This window comes from Martes martes (assembly GCF_963455335.1).
Source record: "Martes martes genome assembly, chromosome: 10".
Lineage (NCBI taxonomy): Eukaryota > Metazoa > Chordata > Mammalia > Carnivora > Mustelidae > Martes > Martes martes.
In genome coordinates this window covers 1010072-1026875 of record NC_137898.1, presented here as the reverse complement: position 1 = coordinate 1026875, position 16804 = coordinate 1010072, and the positions used below count along the sequence as shown (strand labels likewise).

At 67.1% G+C, this 16804-nt stretch overlaps 1 protein-coding gene across 1 annotated transcript; it reads left to right on the top strand.

Annotated features, from left to right (window-relative positions):
* Window positions 1-4109: 4109 nt before the first annotated feature.
* DUSP8 (dual specificity phosphatase 8) lies at window positions 4110-15864 on the top strand. Its single transcript, XM_080816767.1, has 6 exons — window positions 4110-4391; window positions 6015-6153; window positions 10644-10810; window positions 11311-11470; window positions 11720-11843; window positions 12343-15864. The coding sequence occupies exons 1-6, from the start codon at window positions 4161-4163 to the stop codon at window positions 13400-13402; spliced, it is 1881 nt and encodes a 626-aa protein (XP_080672893.1). The 5' UTR covers window positions 4110-4160; the 3' UTR covers window positions 13403-15864.
* The last annotated feature ends 940 nt before the right edge of the window (window positions 15865-16804 follow it).

Below are 16804 nucleotides of genomic sequence, written 5' to 3'. Positions count from 1 at the left end.
TGGCTCTGCTTGGCCTTGCCACATCACAGAGCGGATGGAGTAAAGGTCAGCTTGGACCCTCTTCAGCCCAGAGAGATGAGGAGGCCAGGAGTGAGAGCGTTTGGGGGTCCCCGATGAGAGCTGATGAGGGGAAAATGAGCTGACTTGGTGTGAGCCACCGATCAGTCTCTCTCCTGGCCTCTCTGTGCAGCAGTTTCTGCGTCCAACAGTGCACTGGGTCACAGCGAGCTGGACATCTCAGCATTCTGGGGACCCCCACGGCCTGTGTATGCCTGTGTATGCCAGGCACCATTCGGGCTGGAGACACCTCTCTGAGGGAGAGCCACTGTCCCCCATGGCTGACAGTCCTGACAGTCGTCTCCAGAGGTAGTGAGTTCCCCATCATTAGGTGCGGAGCAGGAGACATTGGTGAAGGCACCATCAGCAGGGAGTTTTCTGGCCGTGCATGTCCCTTGTTCAGGGCCAAGAACATGCCCCATGGAGGCCCGGGGAGCCCTCAGTGTGATGAGATCTTGGAGCTGCCCCTGGGGTTCGGGTATCCTGGGGTTTGGGGGAGTTCGGCGTGCAGAGGGTGGGAGTGACTGTGCCCAGTGACCTCACGTGTGAGCACACGTCTGCGTGTGAGTGGTTGCACGAGGGGCCGGCGTGGAGAATGGGAAAGAGGTGAGCCAACAGCGTGTGGACAGTGTGCGAAGGGTCACGTCCTGGCACGCGGCACAGAAGCCAGGCTGTGCCGTGAATGTGGCCTTCCCGGACAAGGGGTGGCTGCCTGCCGCCTCCCAGGTGGGACCCAGGCAGGTGCGGAGGGGACCAGGAACTGCCCAGTCTCCTCAGCGACGACCCCTGTGATGGGGGGTCCCTGGGCTTGTGCCTCCCTCCCACCTCCGTCCCACCGGCGCCCGGGCTCTAGAATAGCAGGACGTAGGTGCCATGTCCCCTCAGTTCCCAAGAATGGGGTCTGGGCTGAGCCTGGAGTGGGTCCTTGAAATCAGAGAGGCCCAAGACCCTGCAGGGTCTGTGTCCTGTGTGCCCACCCTGCCTGTTCTAGCTGCACACTTCGGCCTGAGACCATGCTAAGCTCCCCCCAGCCCCGCTGGAGTTCTGGGCCCCTGATCCGGGCACAGCAAGTGAGTGTCCGTCCCCAGGAGCTTTAGATCCACTCCCACGAGGCCAGCTCCGTGCGAGACGGCCCCTGCAGGAGGTGCGCTTGGGCCAGACCTTGGCCACTTGGAGAAGGCGTCCCCGAAGGCGGAAGGACAGGAGCCTGTGTGCATGGGTGCTCACGGCAAGCAAGGAGGGGTGGGACCGCGTGCACCGAGCAGAGTGGGGTGGAGGGTGCTGGAGGAAAGTCACGCCTGGGCTTTGGGTCTCCTGGTGACGCCAGGCCCCAGCTACTGGGCACCTGCAGGCAGCCAGGAGTGGGCCGACGACCGCATCGCCAGCCGGCTCTGAGCGGCGGTTGCCGGGCGCCTCTGTGGTCGCCATGGCAACGACGGGGCGCTAACTTGCTAATGAGTCCCCCTCGGCTGCAAATAACAACACTATAGCGGTTAATGGGGCCGCGCTGGAGAGCTCCTTGAGGGAGGTGGGGCTGAGACCAGGTACTGGGCGGTGGGGGGAGCCTATCGGCCCACCCTCCAGCCCGCTCCCCGCCCTCTACCACCGCCCCTCCCCTCCCCCCACCGCCCTGCAGCCCCACAGCCCCGCTGGGCTCTTCCCCACACTCATCCTGAGCTGGCCCCCCTCCTGTCCTGCAGAGGGAGCGGGCGCCCCTCCGCACCCCAGCCCCTGTCCCAGCCAGTTAGGGACCCGAGGGCAGTGTTCGTGCCCCGTGACTGCAGGCAAAGGACCTCTCTCCGGCCCCTTCCCTCGTCCCTGCCCTAAAGTGCTGTCCGGCCTCTCACTTCAGGTGGGCGCCAGTCTGCGCTCACCTGGCTGATGGGAAACCTGCGCGCCCTTCTGCCCCCACGCATCTGCCTCAGGGACTGGGCCTCTGCACTGGGCTCCTGGTCAGGCATCCGGGGCGGAGGCCCACGCAGGGGGCCTGGAAGGTGTGGCTGGTCTGCCACCATCTCGACGGGGTGCAGACGACAACTCAGTAGCTTCTCAAAACACCTCGTACAGGAATAGAATTGGGGGCCCTTGGCACACAGGCTGGGACCCCCCCACAGCAGACAGGGCCCCCTCAGCCGGGGAGGTCCCCCAGGCAGGTGCGGACTCCACAGACAGGCCCCCCCGCAGCTGGTGAAGAGCCCCCTCGGCGTGTGGGGTATCCCTTTTGGCAGGTGGGCCCTTTTGCTGTTGGCCTGGCTTGGTTTGGCCCTTGGGAGGGACAGCGGCCCCAGCTGCACCCCGGGCCTCACGCCCACTGCGGAGGAGCCCGGGTACCCGCCTGGGGAGCCGGGCATCTATGAATGGGATCCCGGGGCCCTGCCTTCTGGCCAGGGCCAGCCCGGCCACTTCCCTTTGGGCCAGCTCCGGTGGCCCAGCCTAAGGCTGCCCATGGCCAGCAGGCACGGGCTACACCTGCCTGGCACCTAGTTCTCTCTGAAGCCCGCCGTCCCCACCCAGGGAGCTCACCTGAAGAGGGACAAGCGTCCCTGGGGGCTTCACCCGCGGCAGCCGGAGGCTGGGGGCTTACTGAGAGGGTCGCCCTCTGACATCTGCCCCCCAGCCTCTCCTGTGCCAGAGCTGGGTAGGGGTGCAGTGGAGGGAAGACCCCGCGTGAACAGCGGTGGTAGAGGCTGTGGGTCCCGACCAGTCCCCGTGGGGTGACCTGAGGCTAACCCCTCCCCTTCCCCAAGTCTCCATCTGCCCATCTTTAAAGTGAAGTCAGCACCCTAACGCTGTGCGTCCTGGAGGGCTGGGTGGCGAGGTGGGCCTAGGAAAGGCTGGTCTTGGCAGGTGGCAGGGCAGGTGGGGCGTGGGGTGGGGGTGGGAGGTGTGTGGCAGAGGCCAGAGTACCAAACCCGCAAGAGGGGTCTCAGCCCCAGGATCTGGGGTCCCTTGTCCCCATCTACCTCGTACTTCCTCCACGCAGCCCTCAGCCCGAGAGCCCTTACAGGCCATGCCGAGAGTCCCCGCACCCCAAGGGTCCTACATCACCTACTTTGCCTTTCATCCATACCACCCCATCCTGGGACCTACCAGCCCCTAGGAGGGTCCCCCTAAACCCCCCTAAACCTCAGTGTGCCTGACACAGCCAGCCATGCTGCCCGCTCCATTCTGTGAACGTGTGACACGCTCCTGCAGGGAGACAGACACTGGCCCCAGACCCTTTTCGCAGCAGGTGCTAGGGCTCAGGCTGCGGGACTGGGACAACGGCAGCCCTGGAGGAGCCCCACCACCATGCCCAAGACCCCCTGCACCCCCCAGGCCCTGCCCGGGCACCCGCCCCAGGAGCCCAGCAGCGTGTGTGGAAGCAGCCCGGACCCCCCTTCCTCGGGGTCCGGATGGTCAGCTCAGGGAGTGATGGCGCTGCACGCAGCTGGAGGGGGCCGGTGTGCTGGGGCAGGGAGCAGGTTCTGGACCCTGCCCAGCCCAGAGTTCTGGAGAAGACGTGTGGGCGGGGGTGCGGGGGTGGGCGCATCCCAGCAAAGGGATGACAGAAGCCTTGAGGGCAGAATGAAGGGTTCCAGATCGAGTGAGTGTCCGTGAACCCAAGGGCCCGGGGAGGGGTCCTCAGGCCCCTCCTCCCTGTCCAGCCCGTGCTTCCCTCCGGGGTCCCCCATCTGCCTCACTGTGTCCCACAGGGAGGCTGTCGCCGTGGCCTGCACAGCACAGTGCCGGATGGGACCCTTGGGGCCCGCTTCCCAGTCCGATGGGCCCGCCTCGCCCACCTCGCATGTCTGGGGACTTGCCTTTCATGGAGCCAGAGGGGCGGCTGATTCACCCCCGGCGGGGAAGGGCCCCCCGGTGCCTGCCGGCTCGGCCGTTCCGGTGCCCTTGGGTCCCAGCACAGGCCCTCCTGAGGTCAGCCCCGCCTGGGGTGCTGGCCGGGTGCCCACCGTGGGGGCCCGCAGCCCCGCTCACCATCTGCCTCTCCCTGCAGGTCTGGCACCATGCCCGGGCCCTCTGCACTCTAGGCCACATCCCCGGCCTGCGGAACAGCCCCTGGGCACGTCAGGGCTCACCCCTTCCCCACTGCCCCCTGCCCCACCATGGCAGGGGACCGACTCCCTCGGAAGGTGATGGATGCCAAGAAGCTGGCCAGCCTCCTGCGGGGCGGACCTGGGGGACCGCTGGTCATCGACAGCCGCTCGTTCGTGGAGTACAACAGCTGGCACGTGCTCAGCTCAGTGAACATCTGCTGCTCCAAGCTGGTGAAGCGGCGGCTGCAGCAGGGCAAGGTGACCATCGCCGAGCTCATCCAGCCGGCCGCGCGCGGCCAGGTACCAGCCCCTGCGTCCCACGCCCTGTCCCTCCCCCACCCCATCCCCACCCAGGCTCCCGTCGCTTCCAGGGGCCCGGGCAGAGCTTCTCAGCTGGGTGCACAGGGGCCCTCGGCTGGCCGCACCTCCGCCCTCAAACCCACACTGGGCATCCAGGGTCAGAATGCTAGCTTGGGCCTGGCAGCCGGCTCCCAGCCCCCTCCCCGAGCTTCCTCTTCGGGACACAATTGCCCCTCCCCGGGGAGGCCCTCTGCAGAGCCCACCAGAGACGAGTCCTTCCCACCAGAGCCTGCTGATCCTATCTAGGTCCTCACTCAGCCCCGGAGCAGAGATCTCCCCATATAAGACTGGACGGTGTCCCTGGGGCCCAGGCCAGGGCTCAGAGGGGCAGTGGACCCAGATGGCAGCTGGTCAGGCGCACACTGAGTGTTGTGAGAGCCCAGAGGAAGATGCGGGGGGAGGCAAGATGCTTATGCTGAGCATTTGTGTGCCCAGGCCCCCCAGTTCTTTCCCTGGAGTTCTGAGTGACCCAGAATTCTCTCTCCGTGCCCCTCCCCCATGAATGTCCCAGGTCACCTGCAGGGGACAATCCTGTCTCCATTGGCCAGGAGCATCAGGTCCAGCACTGGGAGGAACCACTGGCCCCCTGACCTGGGAAGGCGGGGGCACCTCCAGTTGGGGAGTGGCATGGCCAGCAGCCCGGAGCTGGGGAGGGGTCTCGGTCACAGGCCCTGCGCCAACAGAGCTGGATGTGAGGGGACCCAGGTGGCACCGCCGTTACGGGGAGTTCCCCCCCACCCCCACCAAGGCCAGAGCGAGCTCCCTGCAGCCTCAGGGAGGGGAATCCGGTGATTACTCACCCCCAGCGAGGACTCCCAGGCAGAGCGCAATCCCATTGGCTGCTGGTGACATCATCGACCCGGGGTTGGCGGCTCAGCTGGCTTAGGGGCTGAGTGTGCTTGGGGGGCAGGGCAGTAGCCACTCGGAGTAAAAGCGACTCAGCAGCTGGTCCCCAGGCTGGGCATTCAGGATGGGAAGAGGGCAGGGGAGCCCCAACATCTAGCTGCCTCCTGGATGAAGGGGGGCTCTTACAGCAGCCCCCACGTTTCCCATCGCTGGCTGGGGAATTGCCCACATCCAAAGGCACCCCACCCTCAGAAGCGCTGAAATGGCCTCCCAGTGACCCTGGGGATGGTTTTCCCTTGGCCTCAGCCACCCCGACGGTGTGTGTACCTTCCTGTCACCGTGGCCACCCATGTGTGCCCAAGGACCCGGTTACACTCACTGCATCTTATCCTAGGGGGCCTGGCCCACCGTGGGTGCCCGCAGTGTCCATCCGTCCTTAGCGGAGGTGCCTGTGTGAGAGGGCGGGCACGAGGAGGAGCGTGCCCCTGTTCCTGCTGGCTCTGAGGGCCTGCCTGTGTGGCTGTGGGCACTCACACCTGTCCAGGTGTGAGCTGTGAGATGGGTGGGTGGCCGAGAGCCTGCCCTCCCCTCCAGGCAGCAAGGAGGCAGCAGCCCCTCCCTGCCACAGCCTGACCGGTAGCAGCAGGTGGCAGCGGGGGATGGGGGCATCAGGCAGGTGCCCAGCAGTGCCCTGACCTCTGCCCTTACGGCCTCCAGGTGGAGGCCACAGAGCCACAGGACGTGGTCGTCTATGACCAGAGCACACGGGACGCCAGCGTGCTGGCCGCGGACAGCTTCCTCTCCATCCTGCTCAGCAAGCTGGACGGCTGCTTCGACAGCGTGGCCATCCTCACGGGTGAGCTCCAGATAGCCCCGGGGCAGGGGGCTCTGGGCGCCCTCTCCTCGCTGCCTCTCCTCACTGGGAGCTTAGCTTTGGGGGGGGGGCATCGGGGGAGTCAGTCTCTGGATCCACCTCTGCTCTCTTCTCTAAGCCCAGAAACCAGCAGGTACTGGGGGCAGTGTCGGTGGGGGGAGCACTGTCTCAGTAACTAGAGTTCTCCCAGGCTCTGCTGTCCCCTCCCCTGGACCCGCACACTTTAGCACTCGCTCCAGCATGAGCCTACCCCGCCACTAGCAGATGAAGAGGTAGGCGGGAGGAGACCCGTAAATGCCATCTGTGGCAGGAGAGGAGGGAAGGGATCTAGGCCGAGATGAGTCTCTGCCCCTCCAGCTGTCCGAGAGGGGGGCATAGCCCCCGTCCTCTGCAAACCCCAATCTGACCAGAACTGGTCCCAGACAGGGAGTGCCTCTGACGGCTGCAGCCAGCCCAGAATGCCCGGCCCCTGCTGGGGACCAGTAGAGGTCCCTGTGGGGCTTCCTGGTCCCCAGAAGCAGCCCAGGCGCCCTGGAGGCTGGGAAGGCCCCCGTGTACACACACACACACACACACACACAAGCCCCACCCTGGTTCTTGATGATTCCTTCCTCCTGTCGGCAGGGCCTGGGGCACTTCTGTAGAACCCACCTCCCAGACGCAACCCAGGTTCTAGGGATGGATTGAGCTGGCCTGTCTTGGGCGGTGCACCCTCCCTGCCTGGGTCTGGGGCCTTTGGGGACGCTCCTGCCCCTGGCCTCTGCAGCCAGGGGCCGTGACCGGTGGGTGGAGGATGGAGAGGGCTGAAGAGGGTGTCAGCAACCTCCCCACCGGTGGACACCTCTGTACAGTCACCACGTCCGCGCTGAGCAGCCTCTTATGTGTGGGCATGCTGTGGGGTGGCCCGTGGGCATAGGGCTGGCCCTTTGGCACTGGTGCCCGGCGGGAGCACGGACCTTCACCACAGCCCATGGGAGGCTTCCGGGTGGGTCCGTGTCGTGTGCAGGTGTGCGTGCTGCCGTCTACGCACGCATCTGGGTCTACGCAGTCAAAGGGCGTCTGCATCTATGCGTGGCTCTGGGAGGCTGGTGATCTGTACTTGCTTGTGCGATGGGACGTGGGGTTTGTGTGCGTGTGTGGGAACTCTCGGACCAGAGGCCACAGAATTGCAGGCTCTGATTCAACCACTGAACCCTGGGCTCCATTTGAGGGCTGAGCAGGTAGGGAGAAGAGGGAGGGAGGACAGAGGCTCTGGGCTTTCTCACGGGGTGTCCTGAGCAGAACAGGAGCCCAGCCGGGACCCCCAGTTTGTGGGTGGGTGTGTGCGCGCGTGCACCCGTGCTCTCTAGTCAGGAGTGGGAGCCACCAGGCCTTCTGGGAGTCTGAGGAATGGGACCCAGAGCAGCGTCCTCCCTGACCCCAGGCTGCCCGGGAAAGCTCAGAACCTCTAGTGCTGTCTCCCCTGGAGGCTGTGGCTCCTCACCCGGCAGCCGCCGGGCAGGTCTCCCATGTGCCAGGAGGGCTCACCTGACACTGGCTGTGCCCCACTTGGTTCGCTCAACTCTCCGGGCTGCCACCTGCTCTTTGTTCCCTGCCGGCCCCTCCCTGCGAGGGTAGAGTATTTGACCCCATTTCCCTGAGGGCCAAGCCGGACAGAAGTCCCGACCCACCGCGGCATGAGAAGGGCTCACAGAGGCCCCGAGTCAGGACGCGCGGACTCGGGGACAGCCTGGGAGCCTGGGCCGCAGCTCCCACCCCTGAGGCCAAGCGCAGGGCCGCAGCCGGTGAGAACGGGAAGGCTGAGGGGGACCCGGGGATGCGGCCCCGCCAGAAAGGGCGAGTGACTTTCCAGGGTCCGTAGCGCAGGGGGAGGGGGCTCCGCGGAGGCCAGACGGGGCGGACCCCACCCGCGGTGGGCGGAGCCGGGGCGCGCCGGGGGGACGTCGCGGCCGGGGGCAGAGGGAGGTGGGGCAGGGCGCGGGGTCCGGAACCGGCCGGGACCGCCGCGCCCCCCTCCCCCCGGCCGCTCGGCGGTGACGTCCGGCGGGGCGGGGACGGAAGGCGAGCCTGGCCCTTTAAGCGGCGGGCGGCCGGGTGCGCGCTGCTGCGGAATGCGGGCTGCTGCGGTCGCGGCGCCGGCTCGGTGCGCCCCCGCGGCCCGACCCCGCGCGCGCCGCCCTCGGACCCTGGCCGGAGACCGCGGCGGGAGCGGCCCCTGCGCGGAGGGTGCGCGGGGCGGGGGTGGGCAGATGCGGGCCCTCCCGGGGCGCGGGGACCGCGGCGGCGGGGCGGGGGGCTGCGGGGCGCGCCGCGGGCGTGTGGGCGGGAGAGCGCCTGGAGGGAGCGCGGCCGGGGGCAGGGCCGGCCCGGGGCCCGAGCAGTCGGTGCGGTCCGTGCGTCCTGGGCGTGAGCTCCTGTGCGAGTCCGGGGCTCCATTGTGCGGCGGCGCGAGCTGGGAAGCTGCGAAGCAGAGGGAGGTGGGCGTCCCTCCTGAAGCAAGGTGCCCTTGGGGATGCCTGGGGGATGGGGGCGCCTCCGCCCGCCCCCGGCGAGGAGTGCCAGCACCTGAGGGTCCGGGCCTGCTGCCACTGATACAGGGTGGACCTCTCCAGCAACCCAGAGCCCGGCGGGGGTGTCCTGACATCACTGGAGGGGCGGGGCCACAGGCTCTGCTGCCCTTGGCCCGGGTGGGGGGCTTGTCGGGGTCACAAGCTGCTTGGCTCTCCCGGAAGGGGAGGCAGACCTGTGGGGCTTTACCTGAGGGGTTGCAGTCAAAACTGGCAGGTCTGCACCTGCCCAGAGGTCCCCCTTTGTAGGGGAAGTTGCTGGTGGCATAAGCCCAGCCCTCGCCTTGGGCCAGGCCCCCCAGAGAACGCCGGAGGCATATGGTAGAGATGAGTCTTTGGCAGAGACCCTGCAGACCTCCCGTCTTCGAGGGTGGGGGGCGTTGTCCTCCAGCAGGAACGCCCAGGGGACTCCGGGTTCTGGCCGGTGAGCAGGAGCCCACCCCCACACCAGGGCAGCTTTCACCTGTGCACGGCGTGTCAGCCACTTCTCCCTGTCCAGCCGGCGGGTTGCCGAGGTAGGGAGAGCTTCTCCTCCAAGGCAGCTGCCGCCACTCCCATCGCCCTGCCCCCCACCAAAGGCAAGCCATCATTGGGGGCACGAGGAACGCTTGTGGCACGCACTCTGGTTGGGGGGTTGTACAAACTGGCTGTGAAGCTGGGCCAGGGGTGAGGGCTGAGGGCACCAGGCGTCTCTGTCCTGGGAAGTCAGCCAGGTGTCAGGCGCCAGCTGTGTCTGCAGACCGGGAACGAGCACTGCGGCTCACGGGGCCGGGGCCCCCGCCTCACTCCCCTGCCTCGTCCCAGTGCACTAGGGTGGGCATCTGTCGGCTTGAACTCTGTAGTGGATCAGTCCACGGAGGGCAGGGAATGTCCACAGGCCTCGTGTCCCCGAAAGTGTGGTTTGCCCCAGAGTGGCCACCAGGGAGTGTCATCTCACCGTACAGGAGCTGGCAGCCACCCAGCTGCCTGGGTGCGGGCCGCTTAGTTCTCCGTGTGTCTTCACAGCCACCGTCTCTGTCGAGACTCACAACTGTGCTATGCTATGTGGCAGGCTGGCTGTGGAAACTGGCCAGAGGTGTAGGGAGTCCCACCCGTGGTCACTCACGGAGTCAGAGATACTCTAGGGATTCCCGCTGGGGTCTTTGAGGCTGGCAGACGGGCTCCTTCCACCGACCTGTGGCCCAGGACGTGGAGGTGCAGGGAAGGCAGTGGGCACCTGCCAGCCACGTGTCGCATGCGTGCCCGCTGCAGGGCCTGCTTGCTCCCCGTCCTCTGGTGCTGTCCTCTGGGCAGAAGGGAGCCCAAACTGGAGCACAGGTGCCCTGCAGGCTGTGCCAATTCCAGGAGGTGACGTCATGCCCAGGGGCAGGAGGGCCCCCCTCCAAAGCCCTTGCCTCCCGGTCCTGGCACCTAGGCTTGGTCAGGGGCTCCCAGCCAACTAGCGTCAGGGAGGGATTGCGTCAGCCCCGAGGGAGAGGCAGGAAGGCCCAGGCTGGCCCCTGGCCACCAGGGCACAGAAGAGCCACGCCCTCGATGGGGGCCTTCGTTGGCGTCGGTGCCGCCCCCTCCCCAGTCCTGCACGTGCTGGGCCAGCCCGCAGCCTCGAGCCCGCGTTTATGGGCATCACAGCGGCGTCCTGGCGGGCGCAGCTCCTAATTAGTCTGGGGAGGAATGCGGGCGTAGGGACAGGCTCTATACGCCCAGCACGCGCCTCGACTCTGTGAGCGCAGCCCCCCGGCACCCAGCGCTGACTCCAGGTGCTCCGGCCAGAGTCTCACCACCTGGCGCTGCGTGGGGCAGGGGGTCCAGGCTGTGGCCAAGAGGGAGGGACGGTTGGGTGCCCGGGGCTCACTCTCGCGCCCCAGCCAGCCGGCCGCCTGACCCACATCTCCGCTCCTCCTGCAGGGGGCTTCGCCACCTTCTCCTCCTGCTTCCCTGGCCTCTGTGAGGGCAAGCCAGCCGCCCTGCTGCCCATGAGCCTCTCCCAGCCCTGCCTGCCTGTGCCCAGCGTGGGCCTGACCCGCATCCTGCCTCACCTCTACCTGGGCTCGCAGAAAGATGTCCTGAACAAGGTGTGCACACAGCTGGGCTCCGGCCGTCTGGAAGGGGGGAGAGGCTGGAGCTCAGAAGCAGTTCCAGGGCTGGTTTGGGGAGGGGGGCGAGAAGGGAGCTGAAAGCCAGCGAGGGGTGGATGAGCATGGTGTGGGGGAAGCCTGGGCTGGGACGCAAGGGGACTGGGGCCAGACCAGAGCCTCGCCGGTGGAGAAGCAGCTCCCAGCCCCTTAGGCGGTGGAGCCCACATGCCAAACAGCTGAAGTCACTGGCCCCCGGGCAGCCCTGAAAGAATCCCGTGTTGTAAAACTGTGATGAGGGAAGAGGGCAAGGCGCCGCCCAGGCAGCCATAACATTCCTGGGAGCCTACCTCAGGCGGCGGGTGGCGCTTGCGGGGACCAGCCTCCTGGCTCCCCCACCCCTCCATCCCCCTCCGGAGGCTCGGAACCCCAGGTGGAAGGGGGGAGGGGCTCCCACCTCCTGGGCAGCCCCCCTCCAGCCCGTCCTCCTGCCCCTCCAGGACCTGATGACCCAGAACGGAATAAGCTACGTCCTCAATGCCAGCAACTCCTGCCCCAAGCCGGACTTCATCTGTGAGAGCCGGTTCATGCGCATCCCCGTCAACGACAGCTACTGCGAGAAGCTGCTGCCCTGGCTGGACAAGTCCATCGAGTTCATCGGTGAGTGGGCGAGGGAGGGGCGGTGCCGGGGCGGGGGGGGCTCCGGGGAAGGGGGCAGCGCCAGGCGTCTCCCGGAGGGGGCAGGGGGCAGGGGAGAGGCTCGGTGACTGTGGGGGGGCCTGGGCCTGAGATGTGGGGCTGAGGTGGGTGGTGGGCCCAGTACGGTCCCCTGCTGGGGTCAGGGAAGGGCCGTGCACCCTGCGACCTCACCTGCCCTCCTCCCCCCGCCCCCGCCGGCTCTGCCTCCAGATAAAGCTAAGCTGTCCAGCTGCCAGGTCATCGTCCACTGTCTGGCTGGCATCTCCCGCTCCGCCACCATCGCCATCGCTTACATCATGAAGACCATGGGCATGTCCTCAGACGACGCCTACAGGTAGCCCCTCCTTTCTTCCTGGGCCCAGAAGTTTAAGGCTGGCGACAGCCCTCTCGGTGCCCCTCCCCACCCACGAGCAGGGGCGTGAGGCCCGAGCCCAGCTCCAGCGCTCCCGGGTGGGTCTGCACATCAGCTGCGTGCCCAGGCACGGGGCAGGGGAGATGGGCAGGGAGCCCCGCTTCAAAGCAGCCCCCTTCCCCCCAGGTTCTTGAAGGACCGGGGCTCCAGCGCTCCCGGGTGGGTCTGCACATCAGCTGCGTGCCCAAGTGTGGGCAGGGGGCAGGGGGTGGGGGGGGAGCAGGGGAGCAGGGGTGTGGGGAAGCAGGAGGGGCAGAAGGAGGGGGTCGGGAGCAGGAGGAGCAGTGGGGAGCAGGGGGGAGCAGGAGGGGTGGGGGCAGGGCAGGGGGATGGGGGAGGGGGCATGGGGCAGGAGGAAGGGGTTGCAGGGGGCAGGGGGAGGGGCAGGGAGCCCCGTCTCAGAACAGCCCCCTTCCCCCAGGTTCGTGAAGGACCGGCGCCCGTCCATTTCGCCCAACTTCAACTTCCTGGGCCAGCTGCTGGAGTACGAGCGCAGCCTGAAGCTGCTGGCCGCCCTGCAGGGAGAGGGGGCGCCCCAGCCCGGGACGCCCGAGCCCCTCCCGGGCCCCGCGGCCCCACTGCCGCCGCTGCCACCACCTACCTCAGAGAGCGCCGCCGCCGGGAGCGCAGCGGCCGGTGCGGCCAGGGAGGGCGCGCCGGGCGCCGGTGGGGAGCCGCCCGCGCCCGCCACCGCCGCCCCGGCCACCAGCGCGCTGCAGCAGGGCCTGCGCGGCCTGCACCTCTCCTCCGACCGCCTGCAGGACACCAACCGCCTGAAGCGCTCCTTCTCGCTGGACATCAAGTCGGCCTACGCCCCCAGCCGGCGGCCCGACGACCCCGGGCCCCCCGACCCTGGGGAGGCCCCCAAGGTGTGCAAGCTGGACAGCCCGTCGGGGGGCGCGCTGGGCCTGCCCTCCCCGGGCCCCGACAGCCCGGACGCGGCGTCGGAGACGCGCCCGCGCCTCCGCCGGCGGCCCCGGCCCCCCGCCGGCTCCCCGGCCCGCTCCCCGGCGCACGGCCTCGGCCTGAACTTCGGCGACGCCTCGCGGCAGACTCCGCGGCTCGGCCTCTCCGCGCTGTCGGCCCCGGGGCTGCCGGGCCCCGGCCAGCCGGTGGGCCCCGGGAGCTGGGCGCCGCCGCTCGACTCCCCGGGCACGCCGTCGCCCGACGGGCCCTGGTGCTTCAGCCCCGAGGGCGCGCAGGGCGCGGGCGGCGCACGGTTCGGCCCCTTCGGCCGGGCGGGCGCGCAGGGCTCAGGGGGCAGTGACCTGCGGCGGCGGGAGGCGGCAAGGGCCGAGGCCCGGGACGCGCGGACCGGCTGGCCGGACGAGCCGGCCCCGGAGACGCAGTTCAAGCGCCGAAGCTGTCAGATGGAGTTCGAGGAGGGCATGGTGGAGGGGCGCGCGCGCGGCGAGGAGCTGGCTGCCTTGGGCAAGCAGGCCAGCTTCTCGGGCAGCGTGGAGGTCATCGAGGTGTCCTGACGGTGGCCAGGGGACCCAGCACCCGCCGCTCCGCTGCCCTCGGCTCCCTGGCCCGGGCCGCCGGCAGCCGGGCCCACTATAAATATATATTATATATAATGCAAAGAAAGGTAAATGGTTTTACTGCGATTTTTATCGAGAAGTAAATATTTCGATTTTTTATTTATTTAAGCTGTTCATTCTGGCAACGATTTGGCAACAGTGCGGGCGGCCCTCGGACCTCTATTTTTACTGTCTGGTATTTAAACTGAAACACACGTTTCTAAGCAATATGAGGCCACCTTCAGTCCCAAGCTGGGGTGCCAGGCCTGGGGTCCCCTCCCCGCCCTCCCTCCCCCAGGAAACACTGCTGACCGTTGCAAAGAGGCTGCCGAGCTTTCGTGCACTTTTTACATAAGAAAAAGGGGAAAAAGGAGAAAAAAAAAACTTTGCCACAAACTGAGCCGCAGAACCTCCCTGTCCCTCCCTGCCCCTCTCCTCTCCGGTCCTCCTCCTCTGCTCCTTTCTCGGGCTCTGCACCAAAGTCTAGGTGGGGGAAGTGTCCCAGGAGCTGGGGTGTGGCCGAGGTGGCTCTGCCCACCGGAGGCTCCCCCAACCACCTGCCTCCCCCACCACCCACCCTGCCCCTCGCCTGGCCCGTGTTGACTGGCACCTGGCCTAGAGAGGTAAGGGTGTTTGGAGGGGCTGGGGCTAGAACAGGATAGGGGCTTGGTGGGTGTCAGATTATGTGGGTCCCCGGGCAGGGATGGAAGTGGAACGGCCCCCACTCCTGCCTGGGCCCACGTCCTTCCACGGTTCAGCGGGACTGTTCTGTACAGGCTGCCCCTCCTCTCCTCCGCTTTGCAGAGCTGCCTAGCACCACCCGCCAGGTGGGGCACAACAGGAGAAGCTTGGCCCCAGGGGTGTCAGGCGGGGAGAGCTGGGCTGGCCAGCGCTGGCTCCCCGGGTCCCAGGGCGGGTGGATTTAGAGTTCTGGGCTCTTCCCCACCCAGGCCCCAGGCCCCAGGCCAGACCTGAATTCGGGTATGTTCCTGCAGGTGGGGGGCCTCCGTGAGGAGCTGGCTGCCTTGCAGAGGGAGGGGGTGGTTAAGCACCTGGCAGACCCTTGTGCTTCCCGGGGATGGGGTCCTTAGCTCTGGGAGAGCTGTCTCCAGGCAGATCAAGACCCCTGATGTGGCCAGATGGCAGGTGTCCCCGATGCCTGCCCCCAGGCCCATGGAGTCCTTGGAGAAGAGCCCTTCCACACTCCCCTTCCCTGGGGAGCTCTCGCCTCTGCAGCCTCCCTGGTATCCTCAAGGTGAAGGCCAGATGGCTTTTTGACCCCGGGGGGGCCCTCCTGGTCCTTTACCTCCTGGTGGTAAAGGCAGGGAAAATGCCCCCGCCGCCCCCTGCCCCACACCCTCTTGGGTCTTGGGGACCCGTGGCTTTTGGAAGCGGGAGTAGATATCCTAGGACATCCTTCAGATGTCCTAAAGTCCCGGGTGGGGGGGCCGGTCGCCTTGGGAAGAGGCCAGGGACTTGGCAGGAGGGCAGCTGGGTGGGACCGAGTCCTGGGGGCAGCTGCCCGTGTAGTTGTTTCTTCCGTTTGTTCTGTTGACCTGCGGCCCTGTGCCCCTGTCACCCTCCTTTAAGCGAAAGTCCTCTTCCTGTTCCCCTTGTCCCCACCCCGCTCCCCGAGAAAATAAGCTATCATCGTTGTGTTTGCAATCTATGGATTAGAGGTTTAAGTATTTATTATTGGTTAATTATTATTATTATGATTGATTATGTAAACTTGCCTTCTGTCTGTCTATCGCGTTGGGTTTCTGAGGTGACCCTGGGTGTGGAGGATGCACTGGTCCCCACCTCCGCGCCCCACCCCTGTGCTGTCCAGGAGACAGTGGTCTGGGGCCACTGGTTGGGCCCCAGACTCTGAAGGCAGGTCCCGCAGCCCCTGTCCTCTCCTCTCTCTGCCCTCTGCCCTTTCTCCAGGGCCGCCAGCATCTCTTGTGACTTCGGTCGTGGAGGGTGGGGGACTCTTGCTCTTGAGGCACTGGCCACCCCAAAGTGAGCAGCTGCAGTGTGGGGGGAGGTCCTGTCCCGGCCACCCCCTCTCCTGTCCTGGGGGGGACCGGGCCCTGGCACGAGCCCCTCCCCGGTCACTTCCACACACTGCCTGAGGCAGGGCGGGGCCGGGCCCCAGCCCTCCCACCCTCTTGCCCTGCCCCTGGCCCTGGCATTGGGCGTCACCCCAGAATGGACCCCGCCCCCTCCTAACACTTGCTGGAAAGTCCAGCACAGGGGAGGTGGCAGGGCCCCCCCGCACCCCCTCCCCCCGCACAGCTCCCAGTCTCTCCGGACTGGGCGGCCACTCCTGCCCCAGAACCCCTCCCCCAGCGCGGCCACACTCTGCTCCCTGTCCTGTCCCCTTCTTTTGTATTTGGAAACAACGTGTTGTAATAAATCCTGACATGGATGTTTTCTCCGTGCCTCTGGCTGCCTCTTTCTTCAGGCTGGTGGGTGGGTGGAGTGGAGAGTGTGGGGCAGCGGCCCTGCAGGCTTCCTGAGGCCAGGAGGCTGGGCCGTCAGGCCCACAAGACCGAGCCAACTTCCGCAGGACTCAGGGCCTGGGATCCCGAGGGCAGGTTAGGCAGGGTGGGAGAGGCCTGTGGGGAAGGAGCCCCGGCCGCATCCTCCAACGTGGAACACCCTTGTTTGTTGTCACATGCTGGTGAAAATTTTACAAAAATACAACTCTGTCCAATAAAAACGCGGCTTTGCCCCCAGCCACCTCCCCAGTGTAAGCATGGACACGGCACATCCCCACACACCTCCACTCGCGCCGAGTATGCCACCCGATTTCTGCTGGCAGACGGTTTGCTCGTGTTTGCGACCGGCTTTCTCATTCTCCCAGCCCTCTGTTGGAAGAACATGTGGGCTACACGTGGCTACAAGGACCGAAGGCTCAGAAGGGCATCTGGTGGAATACCAGGGGACTCGGCCACTGTTGTCCCCGGCCCCTGGGTTCCTCGCCCTGGAGTCGCCCCGCCCTGCCCGCCGATCTGCCCGCCGAGGCCGTGCACCTGCACCAGCACCTGCACCTGCACCAGCGCCTGCGCCTGCACCTGCACCTGCGCCTGCACCGGCGCCTGCACCTGCGCCTGCACCGGCACCTGCGCCTGCACCAGCACCGGCGCCTGCGCCGGCGCCTGCACCTGCTCCTGCACCGGCGCCGGCACCGGCGCCTGCACCGGCACCGGCACCAGCGCCTGCGCCTGCGCCTGCGCCTGCACAGACTCCCGCCAGAGTGCGTAGCCGGCAGGCCGCAGCAGCCCGGAGGGCTTGAGTGCGCCCCGCCACTGGTGTGGTGACAGCCGCAGTTCAGAGCATTCAGCGCTACTCTTCTGGGACAGACTTTCAGAC

Bases quoted from the DNA above. Each gene is read 5' to 3' on its own strand.
- DUSP8 (XM_080816767.1), top strand. From the start codon at position 4,161: ATGGCAGGGGACCGACTCCCTCGGAAGGTGATGGATGCCAAGAAGCTG. The intron at 4,392-6,014 runs GTACCAGCCCCT...TACGGCCTCCAG, and splicing joins AGCCGGCCGCGCGCGGCCAG to GTGGAGGCCACAGAGCCACA. The intron at 11,844-12,342 runs GTAGCCCCTCCT...CCCTTCCCCCAG, and splicing joins TCCTCAGACGACGCCTACAG to GTTCGTGAAGGACCGGCGCC.